This window comes from Helianthus annuus, chromosome 16 (assembly GCF_002127325.2).
Source record: "Helianthus annuus cultivar XRQ/B chromosome 16, HanXRQr2.0-SUNRISE, whole genome shotgun sequence".
In the NCBI taxonomy this organism is placed as follows: Eukaryota; Viridiplantae; Streptophyta; class Magnoliopsida; order Asterales; family Asteraceae; genus Helianthus; species Helianthus annuus.
The window spans coordinates 13,481,967-13,506,304 of record NC_035448.2 but is presented as its reverse complement, the minus strand read 5'-3'; the positions used below and the strand labels follow the sequence as shown (position 1 = coordinate 13,506,304).

The window sequence follows — 24,338 nt, the reverse complement described above, 5'->3', positions numbered from 1 at the left end:
GTTGTTAGCCCCTCATACTACCGCGCAATGATCGGATCTCTTATGTACCTCACAGCATCAAGGCCAGACATAATGTACCCAACATGCTTGCTTGCCAGATATCAAGTTAATCCGAAGGCCTCACATCTTGCAGCTGTTAAAAGGATATTCCGCTATTTGAAGGGATGCCCAGACACCGGTCTATGGAACCCTAGGGAAGATAGCTTTGACTTGATCGCGTTTAGTGATTCTGATTTTGGCGGATGCAAAATCGACGGCAAATCCACAACGGCTGGATGTCAGTTTTAAGGAAATCGCCTAGTCACATGGCAGTGCAAGAAGCAGACCTGTGTCGCTACATCAACATGCGAAGCTGAATACATTGTTGCCTCAAGTTGTTGCTCCCAAGTCCTGTGGATTCATCAACAAATGCGCGACTACGGTTTTGAATTCCTATCTACTCCTATTTCCGTTGATAATTCTGCTGCATTACAGATCACTAGAAATCCTGTGCAGCATTCAAAGACCAAACACATCGAAATCAAATATCACTTCATACGTGATTGCTTTGATAAAAGACTAATCGATGTTGTTAAGGTCCACACCGATGAGCAACGTGCCGACCTTTTTACCAAAGCATTTGAGAAATCATGATTTGACTATTTACTAATGGTAAACGGCATTAAGGTCAAGCCAGAGTAAAACTAACATCGGAAAATCATTTTTGTAAATATTTGTTTGTGTTTTCTTAATTTCTCGTACTTTTTGCATTTTAGGGGGAGTAAAAACGAAAAATACAAAAACATTGAAAAATTTTAAAAATCCAAAAACATCGATAAATTTCTCAAACACAAAAACAATAGAAAAACAAAAATGAGTTTCCTAGCTAGCAAAAAGAGAATATGATAGTACATCAGTGGTCTGTCCAAACCTCTTTAAACCTAAAATGAAAAATGATAAGCAGCTCTATATAAGATGTATCGGTAGGCTCATAATCAATATAAAGTGTGCAGGGTGATATAAACCTAAATCAACTGAAGACCAGGTGGGAACCGCTCATTGGCATATGGTCTTAGTACCGAAATTTCATTTGAGAGATTACCGAGGTTCTGAGATACGAGGTCTTTATGTTGTTTATCATCTGGGTATCATGGTTGTTTCTTTTACCGAAATATAACGGAGACGAAGTCTAGATCTTCCATGATACCATACATACGTGTACATATTGCATACGACCACAATAAGTGATCAACAATCACATGTCCAAACAAAATAAGTGATAATATATCACATTTATCCGGGAGTCAAGTTCGTCTCTTTACTGTACGTTAGTACTGACCTGTTCACGGACTTGCTCCTGTGCCCTCATGCATATGAAAATCAAGTTCCTCATCAATAAGTGATTCTATCACATAGGGCTTGTTTTCAATTAAAAAATAAGTGAGTATCTCACATTTTCATATACGTCAAAACAGATGATAAACGGTATACTCACCCGTAAGATGAACTCTCGTGCATACCTTGATACGGGAATGTATCGTGTGTGGATGAACACCGGTCGGTAAGTATAAATCATACACTAATCGTATCCCCTCGCCGCGATTACATCTGATAAGTTGAGCTTATGTGGACAACAATACCGATAACTGTTATACGATGCTTATCTAAATGTTAACTAACTGAACAACAAGAGCGTTTTGGCGTGACCGTACACTGATATTATTCTCTTACCCTCGAAACTCGCAAAAAGAATGTCTGTAAATATTTATTTACTGCTTTCAGTTTCTGCATCTTTGTATATATTTATTTACTGCTTTCTGTCTTTACATTTGAAATATTCAAAATTCCAAACAGATTTTAGGTGTGTTTTAATATAAACTTTATAAAAGCCAAAAATATTTTATTTCTAATTTCTTTTGATTACTCGATGTTGGAACTCAAGTCTTCGACACCTGAAATCTGATCGAAACCAAAACAACTAAATCTTCATAAACGGTCAAAATTTGCAAAGTTTTGTAAGTTAAAAACCAAAATGAACAATTTTTAAACTTTCAAACTATCGGACGGTAGTTGATTGAAAACTGGTCACATGTGTGTCGTTTCTTTATGTTAACTATATTCCAAGCAGTTGTTCTCATTACATGTTTAGCTTTCTTGTATGTGCAGATGCGAACGTGATAGAAGACAAGCTTCGGAATGAAGACACGACGTAGAGGCACTCAAAAGATGAAGATGATCGAGTTGCCGCTGACCTATCATCAACACCTCAAGGATCTAAGTGCTGAAAATGGAGTTTATTTTAAGGGGGAGTTTGTTAACACACTTCCTAAATGAAAAGGGTAGTTTGTTAATACACTTTCTACTTACGATGCGTGAAGACTTTGAAGATCCTCCGACATGATAGACATGGAAGACGAACTCTCTCGAGAGGCGTCCAAGGGGGAGTTTGTTGATGCATATCATATGGACGCGGCCCGTTCGGTTCGACATCGCTACGAGTTGAAGACCAAGACTTGATTTCCTCCATTAAGTCTTAGTGAAAGTTGTTGATCTCCTGTTGCAGATATATCTGTTTGATGTTGTCTTGCACGACGAAAGGCATAACCAAGTCCATGACGAAACACCTGCACATGATGAGCGACGAATAACCTGCTATGGATACATGACGAAAAACCTGCTTATGTTGTTGACGAAAATCCCAGTCCAACCTGCATGACGAATAACCTGCACATTTGAATGACGAAAGACCATGTCTTTCGTCATGAGTCTTTCATCGGCAGTGGACTTTCGTCGGCTACTTGTGTTTCGTCGATATGTTTCATCGCTGCATGATCTTTCATTGACCATGTTCCTTTATATAGCAGCAGTCTGAAGACAGAAGACAGAGGACAGGGAACGACAGAACACACACTGAGTTAGTGTATTCAAAGAGAGTTTGAGAGATTGTTCTAGTTGAACCTTTGTAAAAAAACTTTCTGATTAAGTGTAACATTCCTATTTTTATATAAGAATTATAGGTTTGGTTAAATTTGTTAACCACTAATAACTAGTAACTAGTTTATTTTAATATAAATATTCAACCCAAAAGTTTTAAACACTATTTTATAAAGTTGGTTGAAATATTACACCAATTAATTGGCCTATGTATGGGTGACCTGTCTAATAAAAATAAAAGTACATAAAAACTTATATTATTAGACAGATATATTACGGGTAAGTCGACTGTTAAAAACATGAAGTACCTAGACGAGCCTAGTAATCGTATAATAATTAAATCATAAAAATACATCATATTTGAACCTACTCTGTTTTTAATGAAACTTGGTTCAAAATGTAGACAAAAATATTCTCGTTCTAATGACATATTTATTATTTTATAAAACATCATATTTTAGAAGTTATAAACGCCAAATAAGTGAAGAAGTTAAATTAATTATAAAATATATAATAATAATAATACAATAATAAAATAGTTAACTTACAATTCAATTGAAATTAATTTTATACGTTTGAATGTATAACGAAAAGATAAGAGTGAAATATAATAAATAAAATAATAAATAAATTAATATTGAATTTAATTCAATATGTACTGTATACGTGGCCATGTTTAGCACATACAAAACATATCAACATATTAAACTGTATGTACGTGGCAGTGAGTGAGGCTTAGCCTCAAAGCAAACTTTTAAGTATAAACTAGTAATAATGCCCGCGCGCGTTGCGGCGCGAGTACATCGCAAACATCGAATGGATTAGTCTAAGCATTATGTGTTGCGTTAACCACACGAAAACACGTGTTTCAACGTATCCGATTGAACTTAATGTAACGTACATAAGCATTGCGATTTGATCCAAGCGTGATGAGTTGCGTTAACAACGCGAAATCGAATTTGAAAAATCAGAAATGTTACACTTCTAACCGAAACATTGGGGGGAGGGGCAGGTGCACCTCCCGTCCCTTAAAAGCTACGTCTCAGTCTAATGTAATGATAATGGTTTGAATAGGTGACTGGTGGTTTTGTATGGTGTCAGCTAAGAATTGTTAGAGATTGTTCATGGCACTGGAGGCGGTTACCTTTTAGTGCTTTATGCCATAGGTTAAAAAACTTGGGGGTGGTCGGTGGCTGTTGCCACCGACTATCTCCTTTAAGATATAGCTAGTAATTAGACCCGTGCGTGTTACGGCGCGGGTACATTGAAAATTTCAAAGTTGAGGTGTAAAAAGGGAGTAATAGTGCAAAGAGTAAAAAACGCAAAGTCTAAAACTTAAGCGGTTGGTCACGGTAACAATTAAGTAATAGTGCAAGGGGTAAAATACAAAGTTTAAAACTTGACTAAAACTGTAAATTCCAAAAAGGAGTTGGTATTTAAGAAACAACACACAAAGCATAAGGGCCAAAATCATAAATTTCAAAAAAAAAAGGAGATAAAAAAAGAAACCCAAAAGTTGATGGGTTGGTGGTGGAAATACACCCGACATACCCTGTTAATATATAGCTAGGTTGTTGCTATATGTCGCGCGTTGCGGCGGCGTCACTTAAGTTGTTTATAGCCGGCAATGGTCTTGAGACTGCTACAAACTTGATGTTTTATGTTGACAGGGGTTATATAGGCATAAAGGTTGTCACAAAAGATCATCATGCTTTCCCCATAAGAGCCAGGACTTGCATTCCAGTAAGCAGAAGCCATTTCTTGGTCTTCCTAACACATACACCAGAGGCATAGGCTTTGTAGTTTTCCAAAAGGTGGTCGTGGCATTCCTAAAAGTTATGCAGTTTTTGAAAAGTTGTTGATGTCTTCTTACATTTCTTGGTTATGTCAGGTGCTTTGCTTTCTTGTCCGAATCAGTTTATAAAATGGTATCTTTTTTGTTAGTAACAGTTGAAACAAAAATACAGGTACAATTAGTTTTAGACTTAGTACCATTTGGGTGATCAACTAAAAGAATCAGTTCAGACAAACCCACCCACAATCAACACATTACTCATAAGTATATACATGTGAGTAATTTAAATTTAATTTTAATTTCAAAGCATGTATCTTCAAATCATTAAGATCTGTTCATCTACCAGGTGATTAAAATGCTAGGCGATTCAAATGGACTTAATTAGGACGTAGAAGAAAAGCATTAAGCAGAAGTACATAGCAATGAAATATGTACTGCGTCATAAAATAAATGCTGGAATATAGCCTTTCAAAGGTCTAAAATCCAGACTTGGATAAGAAATCACTGTTTAGGGTTTTTTAATAAGAAGTTCTTTTTCATTGCAATAACGATAGGGGTACTAATATATCAAATAATAGACAACCTTTCATGCCACTCAAAAGTTGCATTTATATCGAAATGAAGCGAGTAAAAAACTGATACACTACTTTTACTCATTTAATTTCAGCCCTTACATTGTAATTGACACTATTGCAGCAGAATAGAAAAACAAAATAACTAAATTTGTTGCATTACGATATTTTCAAAATGTGGGTTCCTTGGTTTAAAAAAGCGCAAGGCGCTCCGAAGCGTTTTGGTTCCAAAAGATTTAAGCGAAGCTTCAAGCGCAAAGCGAGAGGTTCACGTATACGAAGCTCTCAAAATTAAAAAAGATAAAAAAAATTATTTGTACACATCAATATGACACATTCTACTTGTTAATCAATAATAAACACAAAAACATGATTAAAAAACATACTTAACACATAAAAAACATAGTTAAAACATAAATTTAAGTCGATTAATGGAGAAAGTATGAAGAATCGATGGAGAAGAGGGAGGGAGCGGCTGAAGATGTTTACTAACGTTCTTTTTTTAGGGTAAAGAAGTAGTGGGCCTCAAATAAACACTATTAGAGGCTATTGGGCCTAAATAAAAAACCCAAATCTGACCTGATTGGGCTGAAGCGTCGCTTCAAACCAATGGCGCTTCGGGCTTAAAGCGTGCTTCAAAACGCTTCACATGATTTGTCGCCTCAGAGCAAAAAAAGCGACAACCCTAGCGCTTCATCGCCGCACGCTTTGAGCTCGCTTTTTTAAACCAAGGTGGGTTCATTAATAATTGCATTTACAGGTATATCAAGGTTCATGTTGAAAATATTAACAAATTAATGGTATATTTTTGCATTAGTTTTAAAATATTGATGTAAAACAGTAGATTATTATCTTTTATCTGATCAATTTAGTTGATTTAAAAGTAATATGTGTAAGCATCTTAAAATCATAAAAAAAGGTTTAAATCTTACTATTGTGGTTCAAACCACCCAGTCACGCCATAAACGACCAAACCATCGAATTTTTTTTCCTTATGTTATGACCAGGTATGTATTCAAGACCAAGTCTTAACAACTGAAAAGTTAAGATATTACCACATAACTGAGTAAACCAACAACCAACCGTATACACAGGGAGTGAACGAACGAAAGAGAAACTTACCTCAAGGCTGAACGACAGAGACTCGCTTAGGTATTGCAGATACAGGAAAAGAAGCAAAGAACGGCCCTGCCCAATTCTGGAACCCACCATCCTCCATTCTCCTTCAATAAGCAGTGGGCCTACCTAAACTCCTTGAAGATAAATCATCTTCTAATTTTCCATCTCCTGCAACTTCTTCACCCCTTGTTGCCAATGCTCAGACAAGTGCCACCTTAGTACCCCCTATTCTAAATCCGCCCCCTGCCGCCTGCACCAGTTTCCGTCCCATAGCCTCTTCCATCTGCCAGGTTGTCCCCCAAGTAGTTGCAACAATTCGGTGCTGCTGGATTGTGTTTTCAATGCCCCGAAAAATTTCAGCCAGGTCATAAGTGCAAACCCCCTCAATTCTTGCTCTTTGCGGACAACTCATTCCAAGCCCCAAATCCTCCACTAACCATGATCGAAGACAGCCTTATACTTCCTCATGTAGAATTAGGAACACACAATCTCATTGTGTGCTCACTTGCACGTTCCACCACACCCACGTAGTTAGTCTTACATAAACAAAGTTGGGCAGCTCTATGTTGTTTATGACATTGCTAGCTTCTTTCCTGTTCAATAAATTACGAATAATTTGAGTGAATATACATAATGAAATGTGAAATTGTTTCCAGCTATTGTGTATATTAATAATATTTTACAACCACTCATAACCCAAACTAAATAAGTCTGCAAACGCCTACATGTGCACCCCATTGTTCACCGCACTCAATAACCACGGCTAATCGCTTTTACAACCACTCATAACCCAAAAAAAAGCTCCAATGACCTATAGCATCATCAAAACTCCATGCTTAAAAATAACAAAAAACAGAACAACCCTACTTACACTCAAGATCATTAAATCAACTTTTATGCATGCATTCAATCAAATTGCACAACACAAACCTGCAATTGCATAATTATACACATAAAATCCCAACAGCAAGCCCTAAAAACATCTCCTAACCACTACCGACCCTAGGGTTTTAACTGCACACAACAATTAATCCAATTCTAAGGTTTCTGAATAAAATACCTGAATTCTGCAACAATTTAAAGCTTACAAATGTTCCCCCTGCTATTATGATTCTCATTTGATGTGTGTAGCGTCAATTTCAAATGATGAATACGAACCTACGACTTACTCCGGTGGACCTTCATTGAACCGGCCGCCGCCGAAGCGGCCACCTCCGCCGCGTCCGACACGGCCTCCGCCGTCCCTGCCGCCCCTGAAACCCCCGCCCCCGCGACCGCTGCTACTGAATCCGCCGGCCGTGTTGCAGTGGTGAAAGCACATAGCTATTGTACGTAGGAGTGACAATGGTAAGTGTCAAAGTATAAAATAGTAAGAAAAAAAGAGGGACTAATAAAAGAACATGGGTGAGTATTGTCGGTGGCAAAGGCCACCAACTTTGTAATTTAAGATAGATATATAAATATAAATAGCCAAAGATGATTCTATTTCGCCTGTTCAAATTCTTTTTCTTTCGCCAACCTTTCCGTCTTTTCTTTCTAAAAAAATTCTCTAGTGTTTAATTATTTTTAAAGCCTTGCCCTGTTTTAAGTATTCTAACTCCCGATCACTGCTACCCTTTCCGATTGATCTGGAACCCATAACCCATGTCAGGGCTCTGCCCGACTAAGTTCGTTGGGATTCTGTCTCAGGACATCGGGATAAGGTTGAATTAGGGGTACTATACTTACCACGGGTGCATTATATATTTTAAATAGCTCAAAAGTTATACCCAAAAAAATTATACCAGGAGATTTTCTAGTTGAACCCTAAAGTTACAAAGTAGGCCCATTCTCTTTTCTCATCATTTTATTTCCTTTTTGTGATTCACTCAAAACTAATATTTATTTTTTGTCAAATAAGAAACTCTATTTGAGACCCCAAGTAATCCTGCACGATCCCTAAAATTTTCATAACAATAAGAATCAGGATCAGGGCCCTAAAACTCAGGGGGGGGGGGGTATTCCCTACTTAACGATTATCCATATAACTCGCTGTAGAAATCGAATTTATCAATTCCGTCGACTCAGCTAGGCTACCAGGACACGAAGAAACCCTATGATGAAATTGGACTCGTCGCGCCATGCGAAGGAGACAGGTCTCCCTGTCGCGACACGCGAGGGAGACCATTTTCTAGCTATAAATAGAAGGGTGTGGGACTTAGATTTCTGCATTTGAACGTCGAACAAATTCGTTTTACACTTCGAGATATCACCTGATTACTATCAAAACCACACTAGCTCGAATTCTGCTATAATACAAGGTACTAACTTGATCGCTGCTACGATTCATTATCCGATCGATTGAAACTATCCGACAGGATGTTTAAATGTTATACTTTGTCATTAATCGTGATTCCGACAGGATGTTTGAGTGCCACCCGAACTCAGTGTGTACTCTGTCATTCGTTGCGAATCCGGTAGATGTTTAAGTATTGCACTTTGTCATTCGTCGTGAGGGTTTTAATCTCGTGAGTTTATCGTAAATGTTGTATTAGTTATTTACCTAGTTCGTGTGCATTATCGCTTAAATTAGGTTATCAGACTTATCAGTAGACTAAACACTACCCTATACACTTACAATCAAAGTAGATGCTAATTCTCAGAAGAATTTAATCAGGAAGCTTGTTAAATCAATACTGCTTGCTTATAATGTGAGTCATTCTCTTTTTATCAACTGTTTTACAATACTCCAAATTATTTTCCAAAATTATAATTACAGGGATTAAGTCTTTGTAGTCTTCAATTACAGCCGGTATGTGGGGTATTGTGCACATTACTATGGTTTTTATCAGTTTAGGTAGGCGTACCTAAATCATGATAAGTCACTTTTAGGTGAACGGACCTAAATAGTGATATACGTCACTTTTGGGTGAACGGACCCAACAGTGATATGACCACAGTCACCGAAACGAGTCGAGTGACAAATACTGTGGGTAGTTGGTTGACATATAAACATTGTAATCGCTCTTAGTACTGTGAATTATAACAAATATGTTTTTGTATAAACCTGAATGAACTCCCTCAGTATTTCCCGCTGACAAAACCTTTTTAAAACGTGTTTCAGGTAATTACAGTAGATTGGAGTAAGAGTTGGATACGACACCAACAAGACTTACAGAAGTGGCTCATTTTATTAATTAAATTAAATTAAGAATTATCATTTTATATATTTGGATTTATCCCATATTAAAACTACCTTTATAAAACATGGATTTATCCCCATCTGTTTAATAAATAAAATCCGGTGTTTCTAAACTCTGATATTTTTCCTAACTCTCGGTCCTGATGAAATTTCCGCCGCAATATTTTTCAAAAATAATCACCGGTACCACGTGGCTGCTCGCGGCTCCCGATTCCATCCAGGTGGGGTCGGGGGACGTGACAGAAAGGTGGTATCGGAGCCACTGCTTTAAGCCTATAAGTGTTGTGATAATAATACTTAAGCTTAAATAAAAGAGTTAGGAGATTGCTATTAACTGGTAACACATCTGATAGCATTTAGAGTTGAACATAAGAAAAGATGCCTTAGTATAAGCTAAGCCACTTGTTTAAGCAATTAGGTGTTGTAATAATACCTAAGTTTAAACGGAGAGTTAGGAACTTAATATTATCTGATAGCACTCCGGATGATATTTAGACTTGAACTTAAGAATTTTGCCTTAATATAAGCTTCAAGATAAATTACTTATATAAGTATAATTTAATGGATATTGGTATGCCATAAGAATAGTGATTAGAATATTGCAAGGTACGATAAATAAACAATAACACTTAATTGCTATTAATCCTTGCTTATTGATATTACCTGGTCTAGAATAAAATATATTATGGGAATACAAATTTCCTTGATTTTGGATAAAAGCCCTAATAAAAGAGGCACTTTTAAAATCTTGAAAAGATACTATTTATGGGAAATAGAAAAATTTTCTCCGGCAAAACTGGGTATGGTGTAGAAGACTCTCCAGCTTGTCCGGATATACTGAGGTTACCTCTCCGGCGCGAACCGGATAAGACGGGGTAAATAATATGTCAAATCAGTGACAATATTTCCCTAAATAATATCTTGACCTGATATCTGACTTGTTTTTGGAAATATGAATCTGTTAAATACATTGACCTTATAGAGGGTATGTATATTACAGCATATGACATATATGATTATATAGATATGTATATCTATAAGAAATTCCAAAAGTCAGTTAGGAATAAAGCACAAGCATATGTGTCTAGATTTCTTTATCAGGAATCTCTTTTCCGATATCAAACATTATTTCGTTTGATCATTTTCCTCGTAACTCAAGCAACAATATAAACAATGGTAACCCTTTAAGTTGGGACACCATCAAAAATATAAGAATTACCAATGCGTTATCATAAATTATTAACGCAAGTAAGAAACATGTAAAGTGGTGCTAGTGCACAAGAAAACACATGAAGCTTAAATTATACGTCCACAGATATCAAAGTATATCACACACAACTTCCAAGGCTAGACCTTTGGAAAATATAAATTGGGCACGATGACCCCAATACTAAATTCCGTCAGTAGAAGAACTACTAATAAAAAAGAAGCACTTTGCCACATGATCTTACAAACGATCTAAAACTCGCTAAGGTACGTTGGAACAATATTTCACAACCATCGGTGCACAGTCTAATCAGAGTCATAATTATTAGCACTACAAAAGAAGCCATATACCTTTACAAATCCCCTATTCCATTTCATTTCATTCGACATTCCTTAGGTAATGTCATTTAACAACGATTATCACACGAAATTCCAGATAAAGTTCTTATATTTCTTTTGTTAAAATTCTGACCTTTGTGAATAGACTTTGGCCTTGCTACTTCCCCTAATGGTCATCATACTATGAGTATTTCTTTCATAGTAGCAAATATTAATCTACTCCATTTCTTGGTAAATCCACACGTTACACGTGCACTGTTTGTTGCGCATGTGGTTCGTTTGATTTATAAAGACCATAGGAGGGTTTCATTCCAAATTTGTGTTTTATCAAAACGATAATTCTTTAATATCGAATCAATGAATTTCTTGAAAAACTCGATTTTCTTTTGAAGGGTATACATGGTTTCTATTATGATCATGTCCGGACTTCCTTATTAAAACTTGTTTTATTCAAACCCAGTTAACTTGCTCGCAATAAGTATTCAATTCAAGGTCCCATATAATATTTTTAGGCCATCATAATCCCAACAAGCACTTCGATTCTCTTGAACTATAACATACTTTCTTGACCTTCGATTTCACTAAATTATTTCTTTGATCACGATCACCTTGTGGTGACATTTTCACAAATTTGAAAATTTCGCTAATCTCGGATTTAATTATTTATTTATTTATATTGAATCCGCTTTGTTGATTTATTCTATATAAGCAATCTTAACACAATCATGTGCTAAGATATTGATACACAAATTTATTTCATATTTCAGTATATCTCTTAATAGTTCTTACAACACCAATCGAGCCTTTTGTGATATTTATTGCTTTATCATCATTGATCGAAAAACATTATATAAATTTAAATTTTATTGATTATATATGAAAACTCGCATAAGTAATTACCTTATTTACAATATAGTACTCCTATTTAAAAAAAAATTCTTGTTAAACCATTGAGGTAAAGAATTTATATTTTTATTATGTTGAGGTATACACTCGTTTAAATTTATATTTAGTTACTTATTATTTATTTTTGGTAGTTAATACTAGTTTTATTAATAGTAGTAGTGTTAATATTATTTTTAGGTATTAGGGTTATTGTCAGGGACAGATATTGGATAGCCTAGCCTTAGTTAGACATAGACTGATCACCTATGCTTAAACAAGGCAGCACTAACCAATATCCAACCATGATAATGACTAGTTAATATATAAATATATATATATATATATATATATATATATATATATATATTTTGTACTGTAAGGAGAAAACATATTTTTATAAAACAATACAGTGATCAGATTTCTAAGCAACATTCCATGACAGGTTGTGTTGTAAACAGCAATGTATTCTGCCATCATCGTGGAAGTTGTAGTTAACTGTTGTTTATGACTCTTCCATGAAATAGGTCCGCCTGCTAACATAAAGATGTAGCCCGAAGTGGATTTCTTGTCATCTTTGCATTTGGCAAAGTCAGAATCAGAATAACCTACCACTTCTAAATGATCACTTCTTCTATAAGTTAGTTTATAGTCTTTCGTCCCTTGCAGATATCTGAGGACCTTCTTAGCTGCTTTCCAGTGATCTAGGCCAGGATTAGTCTGATAACGGCCTAGCATTCCAGCAATATAAGCGATATCTGGGCGAGTACAAACTTGAGCATACATCAGGCTCCCGACTACTGACGCGTAAGGTATCTGACTCATTTGCTCCTTTTCAACCTCTGTTGTCGGACACTGGAATGAACCGAAAACCTCTCCCTTAACTGCTGGAGCGACGGAGGGTTTGCACTGTTGCATGTTGTAACGTGTAAGGACACGATCTATGCAAGTCTTTTGAGACAATCCTCGAACATTTTGATTAAAATAGTCTTAATGCAATTATGACGATAATACACTAACTCTATTATCTTTTCGTGTATCCTTGCAATTCACTCATCTCAGCACATTGATTTTCTCATATCATAATTAAATATTTGACAAATCAATTTCATACTTTTATTTCATTATGAACCTGTCGATTCTAAGTCTTCCTCAGTTGCCAATCAAAGTATGCTTTCTTTTGACAAAGAATTTTATTGATTCTAAAAAGTCCTTTACATTCATTTTAAATATCTATTGATCATATATCTTTTGGCTTGAACCTAGTAACTTTGGAAATTATATCATTTCATCTCGTTCGTTTGACATTGATTTCTTGAACTAATTCAGTTGAACCATTGAGTCCTATTTATTATACAAATCACATTCACAAAATTTGATATTTTGATTCGGTATCATTTACCTTAATATTATTCTTTTTGAAACAAAAAGAAGTCTAAAAGAAATAGCGTAACCCAAATCTCGAGGACGGGATTTAAAACAAGTTGGGGAGAATGTAACATTCCTATTTTTATATAAGAATTATAGGTTTGGTTAAATTTATTAACCACTAATAACTAGTAACTAGTTTATTTTAATATAAATATTCAACCCAAATAGTTTTAAACACTATTTTATAAACTTGGTTGAAATATTACACCAATTAATTGGCCTATGTATGGGTGACCTGTCTAATAAAAATAAAAGTATATAAAAACTTATATTATTAGACAGATATATTACGGGTAAGTCGACTGTTAAAAATATGAAGTACCTAGACGAGCCTAGTAATCGTATAATAATTAAATCATAAAAATACATTATATTTGAACCTACTTTGTTTTTAATGAAACTTGGTTCAAAATGTAGACAAAAATATTCTCGTTCTAATGACATATTTATTATTTTATAAAACATCATATTTTAGAAGTTATAAACACCAAATAAGTGAAGAAATTAAATTAATTATAAAATATATAATAATAATATAATAATAAAATAGTTAACTTACAATTCAATTGAAATTAATTTTATATGTTTGAATGTATAACGAAAAGATAAGAGTGAAATATAATAAATAAAATAATAAATAAATTAACATTAAATTTAATTCAATATGTACTGTGTACGTGGCCATGTTTGGCACATACAAAACATATCAACATATTAAATATTAAACTGTATGTACGTGGCAGTGAGTGAGGCTTAGCCTCAAATTAAACTTTTAAATATAAACTAGGATTACGACCCAGCGCAATGTGGCGGGGATTCTTTATTTATAACTAAGTCGATCTACGACCCACACGTTATGTTAAACCTGTCAAACGGGGTAAAAATAGACGATGTAAAAACGTTCACCCACACACGCACGTTGCGTCGTGTTAACTCGCAAAATTTAGAACGAAACGTAAAAACGTTAAGCCAAAGACACAGCTGTGATATGTTAAGTCACAAAATTTAGAATCAAGCATAGAGCGAAAAATTTGCGAAAAATGGAAACTATAAATGACCAAAGTTGAAAGTAAAAAAAGTTATGAGGATAGATTGCAAAAGATAAAAAGTTTTGGGTTAAAAGTAAAAAAACAAATAGTTTTGGGTTAAAAGTAATTTATGAAATATTTTTGGGTGAAAAGTAAAAAAAACATTTTTTTTTAAAACCCCCCAAAGCCAACGTTACGACAACAATATGCATAACAATTTTTTCTTTGAAAACCCCCAAAGCACACCCCGCGTTGCGGCGGGGCGTAAAACGGTGTCAAATAGTACTAATGTCACATAACCGTCATCGACAACCAACACTAACTTGACCTATAATATGCGTATTGCGACGAACCTGTCAAACATGGAAAAATAGAGGTAAAAACGTTGAACCACACATGCACGTTGCGTCGTATTAACTCGAAAAATTTAGAACTATACATAAAACGAAAATTTGCGAAAGATGAAAAGTACAAGTGACAAAAGTTGTGAAGTTAAATTCGAAATAATGAAAAGCTTTGGGTTAAAATTAAATAAACAAATTATGTAGGGTTAAAATTGGAAAAGGTACAAACCTTTGAGTTAAAACTAAAAAATCAAGTTTTTTTTTTGAAAAATTCATAAAGCACAACTTACAACTAATAATGCACAAAAAGTTTGCAAACTTATATAGGTTTTAATAGCCAAAGATGATTCTATTTCGCCTGTTCAATTTCTTTTTCTTTCGCCAACCTTTCCATCTTTTTCTTTCTAAAAAAATTCTCTAGTGTTTAATTATTTTTAAAGCCTTGCCCTGTTTTAAGTATTGTAACTCCCGATCACCGCTACCCTTTCCGATTGATCTGGAACCCATAACTCATGTCAGGGCTCTGCCCGACTAAGTTCGTTGGGATTCTGTCTCGGGACATCGGGATAAGGTTGAATTAGGGGTACTATACTTACCACGAGTGCATTATATATTTTAAATAGCTCAAAAGTTATACCCAAAAAAATTATACCAGGAGATTTTCTAGTTGAACCCTAAAGTTACAAAGTAGGGTCCATTCTCTTTTCTCACCATTTTATTTCCTTTTTGTGATTCACTCAAAACTATTATTTATTATTTTGTCAAATAAGAAACTCTATTTGAGACCCCAAGTAATCCTGCACAATCCCTAAAATTTTCATAACAAAAAGAATCAGGATCAGGGCCCCTAAAACTCAGGGGGGGTATTCCCTACTTGACTATTATCCATATAACTCGCTGTAGAAATCGAATTTGTCAATTCCGTCGACTCAGCTAGGCTACCAGGACACGAAGCAACCCTATGATGAAATTGGACCCGTCGCGCCACGCGAAGGAGACAGGTCTCCCTGTCGCGACACGCGAGTGAGACCATTTTCCAGCTATAAATAGAAGGGTGTGGGACTTAGATTTCTGCATTTGAACGTCGAACACATTCGTTTTACACTTCGAGATATCACCTGATTACTACCAAACCCACACTAGCTCGAATTCTGCTATGATACAGGGTATTAACTTGATCGCTGCTACGATTCAATATCCGATCGATTGAAACTATCCGACAGGATGTTTAAATGCTATACTTTGTCATTAATCGTGATTCCGACAGGATATTTGAGTGCCACCCGAACTCGGGGTGTACTCTGTCATTCTATGCGAATCCGATAGATGTTTAAGTATTGCACTTTGTCATTCGTCGTGAGGGTTTTAATCTCGTGAGTTTATCGTAAATGCTGTATTAGTTATTTACCTAGTTCGTGTGCATTATCGCTTAAATTAGGTTATCAGGCTTATCAGTAAACTAAACACTACCCCATACACTTACAATCAAAGTAGATGCTAATTCTCAGAAGAATTAAATCAGGAAGCTTGTTAAATCAATACTACTTGCTTATAATGTGAGTCATTCTCTTTTTATCAACTGTTTTACAATACTCCAAATTATTTTCCAAAGTTATAATTACAGGGATTAAGTCTTTGTAGTCTTCAATTACAGTCGGTATATGGGGTATTATGCACATTACTATGGTTTTTATCAGTTTAGGTGGGCGTACCTAAATCATGATAAGTCACTTTTAGGTGAACGGACCTAAATAGTGATATACGTCACTTTTGGGTGAACGGACCCAACAGTGATATGACCACAGTCACCGAAACGAGTCGAGTGACAAATACTGTGGGTAGTTGGTTGACATATAAACATTGTAATCGCTCTTAATACTGTGAATTATAACAAATATGTTTTTGTATAAACCCGAATGAACTCACTCAGTATTTCCCGCTGACAAAACCTTTTTAAAACGCGTTTCAGGTAATTACAGTAGATTGGAGTAAGAGTTGGATACGACACCAACAAGACTTACAGAAGTGGCTCATTTTATTAATTAAATTAAATTAAGAATTATCATTTTATATATTTAGATTTATCCCTTATTAAAAGTACCTTTATAAAACATGGATTTATCCCTATCTATTTAATAAATAAAATCCGGTGTTTCTAAACTCTGATATTTTTCCTAACTCACGGTCCTGATGAAATTTCCGCCGCAATATTTTTCAAAAATAATCATCGGTACCACGTGGCTGCTCGCGGCCCCCGATTCCGTCCAGGTGGGGTCGGGGGACGTGACATTAAGTAATACATTGAGTTGTTTAAACGTTGAATCTTTGTGTTCATGTTCTTATCTCGGTTTGCTTTCCCGGTTGGATTCCGCACAACCGGGTTTGTTCGTATACAAGGATTAGGCGACTAGATCCTCCGCTAGTTGGACCTACAGAGGTTGTACTTGCCGGGTTTTGAGTAAACCGTATGTAACACCCTTGCTTGTTTTATACAATATTTTATATAAGTTTCGTATAAATACATGTTTATACGATTACACATACGTATGACAATACGAGTTTATTAAAACTTTTACAATTTAAAAGTTATACAACATAGTCTAATTGAGTTTGTTGTTAAAAAACGAAGTAGCGATGTGCGGAAGCTTGTTTCTTGACCGTGTTCGGTTCTTCATTGAGCTTGATCGTCCTCCGGTACTAGAATTTTACCTACAACTCATAAAACATGAGTTGGATTAGTCATACGTAGCTTAAAACGTATTTAAACGGGTTCGCAATGCATATAATATTAAAATAAACATTTTTTCAAATTTTGGAAACCATCGCGTCGCGCGACGGCTCTTTGCTTTTGTTGTCGCGTGGCGCGACCTCCTGTTTTGTCCAGAATGTTTGTTGCTGAAGTGCTGCAACTTCTCGCAAGTTTAAGTTACACAAAAACGTGCATAACTTTCCATTTACAAATCCGTTTTACACGATTCTTTTTCCTACGTGATCGTAATTTGATTCTCCATCACATGGAGTTAAAATCCAACATCTGAATTCACAAAATCTTGGATTTCATGCTCTCGGCTTGAAATTCAAATATAACACCTTTTGACCCGTTCATGATTTTATCAAACAAATTGATTGTTACCCTTTTAAAATATCATGGACATCACGTTATATCTGTTTACTATTATTCAAGATTCAAATTACGGGTTCCTTATGTGTTTTTGGACCCGTTTTGCATATCTACTCATTTTGACCCGTTAAGGGTATTTTAGCACCTTTAAGCTTAAAATCACGTTTTTATTGGTTTACATCTTATCCCCGCTTTTAAGTATCCACTTGTCTTCCACCACATTACAATTGGGGTGGATTTAGTGTAGTAAACCGTTTATTTCGAGTTTACCCCTCGGTTGTCATTTTACGGAAAAATAACCATTTCAACTCATTGGACACTAATGTTCCATATCATCTTTTTTTATACTTCTTCTAAGGATTTAATTTATCAGAATGCTTATTTCTGAACAACTTTTAAAAGTAGTTTACCCGTTTTACCCATCAAGAGCGTTTTGGTCAACTTTAGCCCCTCATTTACGACGAATGGCTTTCGCTAATTGTCAAACTAGTGTATTTGAGCTCTATGAAGCAAGTCTAGTATGTTAATGTATAAAATTAGACATATGAACTTAAGTAGGATGTTAAAAGTGGCTAATAACTAGTCATGAAACTTAATTGTTGATTTTGTAAAATTATGCCCTTTAGGTGTTTGTTGAAATGCCTAAAAGAAAGCTAAATGGGCCATAATTATTGTGGACTAATCGGTAAAAAGAATATGAAAGGTTCGCAACACTATGTTCGAACCTCATAAATGGATAAAGGAAACTATGCATAAACCGAGTAATGGTAGAGTGAACTAGTTGTAAAGTAACCCCAGAGAATGAGGCATTGTATGGGAAGTAACCTATGTGTCGAGGAAGCAAACGGATTAGGTATATTTACCTAAATATATTTAACGGGTCAAAATAAACTTTACGCAAGTCGGTGATGAAAGCGTAATTGAGATAAAGTTAGAAATTTAAATTAATAATTTAACACTAAATTGTAGATAATCAAATTACGATCGCGTGGAATAAAAAATGAAGGAAAACGGACTTGTAACGAAAAAGTTACGAGGATTTAAGCGAAAACAAGAAGATAAAGAAAGCTGCAGCTGGGCCAACCGTAGGCTACAGTTCAGTGCCGTAGCTTACAGTCCAACAGTTATGTTTTTAAGTTGGGCCAACCGTTGGCTACGGTTTAGAGCCGTAGCTTACGGTCCAGAAGTTCTGTTATTGGACATTAATGTATACCGTAGGCTACGGTTGGCAAACCGTAACCTACGTCGGGTTTTGAAGTAAAAATTTGATTTCGTTTGTTTGATTTTTTTGAGCTTTCGGGTCCGTTTAGACGGGTTCTAAGGTCTCAATTACTAACGTTTATGGGATGGGTGAAGATTAAGCGACGAACATGAACCGAACACACGTTAAATGAAGCTTCCGCGTTAAATCTTGTTTTGTTTTGTTAAAAGTGAATTATGTAAACACTTACAACTATGTTTTTTGGAATTTTTTAAACATGTGGGAATGTTGGCATGACAAGTTTTTTTGTAAAGTCGCATTTTTAGTATTAAAATGCGTATTTTAATGTTGTAATCATGTAAATTTCCAATCGGGTCTTACAAACCCAGTATTGTTACTAATTGTTTTGACCCAATGTCTAAATTGTTTCAAAATGCGATAATTAAAACGTATGATATGCATGAAAAAAAAATGTATGATATGCAAATAGGTTATGTTGACGTCTAAAACGCATAATTGCAGAAAATAAACAATTATTAAATGGTACTAAAGTTACCGGAAAGTGTTATTTGTCACAAAGAAGAAGTATCTATCTTTGGAGGTGGGGACTACCACCTGTGGTGTAGCGAGTGATACGATATTGAAGAACAAATCACGCTGATTCTATGAATACGCGTGATGATCTTCCCCAAACCCCCAAAAATTCAACCCAATGGGCAGAGAATTTGAAGTGAAAATGGTTATTCTTAAAACTGAAGTCTGACCATTAGAATTACAAGAACAAAATATATATAAAGACTGAAATTTGAAATGGGCCACAAAAAGGCCATAGGCGAAAACAAGCCCAAACACAAAATACATTAAACACCGAGAAAAAACATAAAAGTGTCCATAACTCCCATTAGAATGCGTTTTTTGGGCTGAAACTTGGACAAGGCCCTTTCGGGTCCTTGCCACGACATGCTCCTCATTTCAAGCTTCAATTTGACAGGTCGAATGCCTAAAACGAAGACTCGTAGCCAAAGTTATGGTTGTTTTGGTAAATCACGAATGGGAGCTCGATAATGGGCCTCCAGAAATGTCATGGCTCAATCTTCTACACTTGGCCCTGCATCAACCTAGCAGTGATGGAGGTGGAGGCAGGGGCGGACAACAAGGGGCAACCGACGCTCCGGCGGTAGTGTAAAATTAGTGTAAATTTTGGAAAAAATTGACGTTTTTCCGATTTCGTTGCTCCTTTTTATAGAAACGTTGCCCCTTTAGGTCTTTTCCAGATCCGCCACTGGATGGAGGTGCACCGTGGATTGGAGGTGGCGGTGCTCCGTAGGTTGGAGGTGGCGGAGGTGGAGGTGGTGGATGACCACGTGGCAGTGGTGGACGTGGAGGTGCACTGCAGACTAGAGGTGGTGGTGCTGTGTGCATTGGAGGCGGTGGAGGTGGAGGTGGAGGTACTCTGCGGATTGGAGGTGGCGAAGGTGGTGGTAGCCTGAACTGCTTTGCTTCAACCTGAACCAAAACTTAGATATTTCAGTCATATCCATTACCTATGCATGAAAATGTGTTTCCATGTTAACCTGTGTTTTAGCTTTCTTTCTCTCTAGCTCATCCTGTTTGCAATTCTCTTCATGAGCTTTTCGAAATAGCCTCACAAAGTTAAAAAGGGTCTGAGTAACTGCAAACCATAAAAAAGATATCCATGTTGACCTCCTCCAGTTATTTATCCAACATATAATTAATATTATAGAAAAAAATCAAACCCTTTATAGTGTATATGTTACCTTGTTCAAAAGGGTATCGAGCAGGGTCTTCACCAAAATATTGGGATAAAGTATCAGCATTTCTACCCTGTAATTAATAAGAAGGAGATTTAAGAAAGTGAATTTTGTTAAGAAAAAAAAGGAAGATATCAATTATAAAAAGGTTTTTCATTATTACCACCGCTTTAAACAAATCAAGCACAAACATGACTTCTGACTCAGCAAAGCCGATGAATCCGTTTAACGTCTAACATTATAAGAAAAAAGAATCGCTTAGCAGGATGTAAATTTAAGAGTATAGTCTTTGACAACATTAAAAGTTCGGAAAATTTAACGAAAATGATTTTTATTTTTTTTTATTTTTTTGCACAAGTTGTGTGAGATATTTCCTAACCTTATGGAAAACTTCAGACACAGGGCCATCATTTGCTGATGCAACTAGTTCTTGTTTAGCCTTTTCCAGTCCCTTAAAGATTTCTGCCAGTTCTTCTGCTACAGACTTCAGTTGTATCTGCGGTTTAAGCCTTTTTGTTCATCATTTTCTTAACCAACAATAAACGTTGATTAAATTTCAAGAAAATAAGTGAACCATGAATGTGAACCTTAGTTACAGACCCAAGACTAACAAGATCCACATGAAAATATAAAAGGTCTGGTGACTTTTTGGCGATAACCTGAACAACCGTGAATTATATGATTAATTCTTCAGAAAATAAGATTTGTGACTAACAATACATAGGTATAAGTGACTTGTACCTTGCAGAGATAATGCACTAAAGTCATCTTGCTGTTAGAAGCCCGTGTATCAGTGAATTGCAAAAGACTGTCCAGCTTGAAATCAATTGCAGAACCTGCAAAATATGTGTAGAGCCGAATGTGAAATATTCAAAACATATAGCAGTCAGTCTTGTTGTTCTTACCTCTATCAGTTCTTTGATTTAATACATTATCCAAATACAAAATTCTCTTCATGATTTCCTTCAGTTTAACTGAAGTCCGGATCTAATACCAGAAAGAGGATAATATGAGATAAATTAAAACAATTGTGTAAGGATTACAAACAGTGTCAACTATTATATTCAAGTACCTCATAACATGCACTTTGTATAGTGTTCAAAGTCTTCTTAAATCCTGACAACTGAAAGAAAGTTCAATTGAGACTATTATTTCAATACTAATAATATCAAATAAAAAGAAAAAAAAATAATAGCCTTATTATGTGATTAAAAAGGGGTATTGGATTTTAATAATCCCAAGTTTTACTGATTGGCCGGTAATAATCCCAACTTCAAAAATTGCCTACAACAGTCCCAACTTGTAAGATTTTGGCCACCAATGATCCTTGTCTAACTGGGTTATAACCCAGTTAGTTTTTTGAAGTTTTGAGCGGCGGAGAAGGTCACTAGAGGTTGGAGATGACCAGTGGTGGTCTCCTTTGGTGGTTTCAGGGGTAAAGAAGGTCGTCAGAATAAGTTGCAGGTCACCGGAGTTGTGTAGATGGTGGAAATTTTAAACTTTTGAGAAGCGGAGAAGATTACTGGAGGTCGGAGATGATTGGTGGTGGTCTCGTTTGGTGGTTTCAGGGGTAAAACGGGTCGCCGAAATAAGTTGCAGGTCACCGGCCCAACAAGGTTATAATCCAGTTAGACAAGGATCATTGGTGGCCAAAATCTTACAAGTTGAGACTGTTGTAGGCAATTTTTGAAGTTGTAATTATTACCGGCTAATTAGTGAAACTTGGGATTATTGAAATCCAATACCCCGATTAAAAAACACAATGACACAATTTATACCATAAAATTTACCTGGGTGTTGAATTGAACTTTGAACAGAAAAACACGTAACTTTGATTCCATACGTGGCACCTTCATGAGCTCCAGGAAGAACTAAGAGATAATTTGTTTGAAAAGGAACAAAGAACAAGAGGTGACATACAAATTATCAAAAAATGATATAACAATTCATTATTTGGCCACCAACCTGTTCACATTCACCCAGCATCTCTATATCACCTGTATAATTCTGAACAGTTGCAATGCAACACCATTATATTATATTATAATACACATAAATAGCTAACAAAAGATAAAAAGATATAAAACTATTGACTGCAACAAAACTGCTCCTTCCACAATCCTAACCCATAAAAATGTCCCATCAACACTATCTAAAGGTAGCAATATCAATCCACTTACCTATGAATGGTCCAATGTGGGTTATGTTTGGTCTCTAACAAGTTAAATGGGCAAAATCAAAGAAACTAGCTTTCTAAGAATTTTTTAGTGCATATTATTACCTCTGAATCCTAATTCTTTAAAACTTTAACTTGAGATACTATGAATTTGGTAATGATTATTATATTTATATATATATATATATATATATATATATATATATATATATATATATATATATTATTTTATTAATAGAAAGTGATGATGAACAGTGTTTGTATTTTTTATTAGTTTATTATTATTAAATTAATATACATATTTACCTATATATATTTATTTATTAATATCTATTAATAGATGGAGGAAATGAATAGTGTTTTATCATTTGTGGAGCATTCTTATTGGCAGAGTTGGACGGTTGTTTACACCTCTTTCTTTCCCCAACCTCATATTCTCGATCAGAATACCACCTGGTTCACCGAATTTTCTCCTCCACCGTCTGCTTTCCACCTCCCACCAGATCAACAGGTTTTTCTCTTTGTCATGAAAACCCTCTGGTTAGATCCAGCAGCGACGCAACATGAACAGACCAGATCAACAAAGCCTTGAGAGGTTAGGGTTTGGTATGGGATTATGACGGCTAGAACTCGGTTGATTCCGACAAATTCAGGTTAGCTCCGGTGAGAACCGGGTGACCTGAACCAGGTATCAAGAATTATCATCTTTGTATCATTTAGTATTTTTTATATGATTTGGATTTTTATATGGTGGCGGGGCCTTGGCGGCGGCCAGGTGCATTTCGGCGCCTGGTTTGCCTTTCTGCTTCAACTCTTGGTTTTCTCACGCTAGGGTTTGACACCTATTCAACATCACCTGTTCATCGTCTTATCCCGAGGGATTAGGATTTTGAACTTTAACCCCTGCATTCGGTGGGTTTTGCTTCTTCTCCGGCGAGAATTCCGGCGATTATAGTTGAGCATCGTTTGATGCCTGTGTTTTTTTATGCATGTTTGTCTCCGACTGATCTTTTGTTGGTCATAGTAGACGCCTATGTTTTGGTTGTCGCTGGTGGCTTTGTAAATCGTCGTGTGTACCACTCTAAAAGGTAGTTCAGGAGGTGATGATTCAAATGGTGGTGACGCCATGGTTTTCTAACCGGCGGTGGTGGTGTTTCTGACCAGTCACCCTCTAACTGTGGCTAGGGTTTCGCCGTGATGTATTTTGCGACTACTCTGGTGACGATGATGGTACAACAATGGTTACCTGAGTCGCTTT

General features: G+C 35.8%; 1 protein-coding gene across 1 annotated transcript; it reads right to left on the bottom strand.

Annotated features, from left to right (window-relative positions):
* Positions 1 to 19,877: 19,877 nt before the first annotated feature.
* On the bottom strand, positions 19,878 to 22,907 carry LOC110915942 (formin-like protein 20). Its single transcript, XM_035986068.1, has 11 exons — positions 22,870 to 22,907; positions 22,695 to 22,775; positions 21,977 to 22,027; positions 21,810 to 21,891; positions 21,646 to 21,740; positions 21,492 to 21,563; positions 21,284 to 21,400; positions 21,068 to 21,136; positions 20,911 to 20,977; positions 20,707 to 20,804; positions 19,878 to 20,638 (listed from the first exon to the last, which is right to left on the bottom strand). Exons 1-11 carry the CDS (start codon positions 22,888 to 22,890, stop codon positions 20,321 to 20,323), a joined length of 1,071 nt encoding a protein of 356 aa, XP_035841961.1. The 5' UTR covers positions 22,891 to 22,907; the 3' UTR covers positions 19,878 to 20,320.
* Positions 22,908 to 24,338: the final 1,431 nt, after the last annotated feature.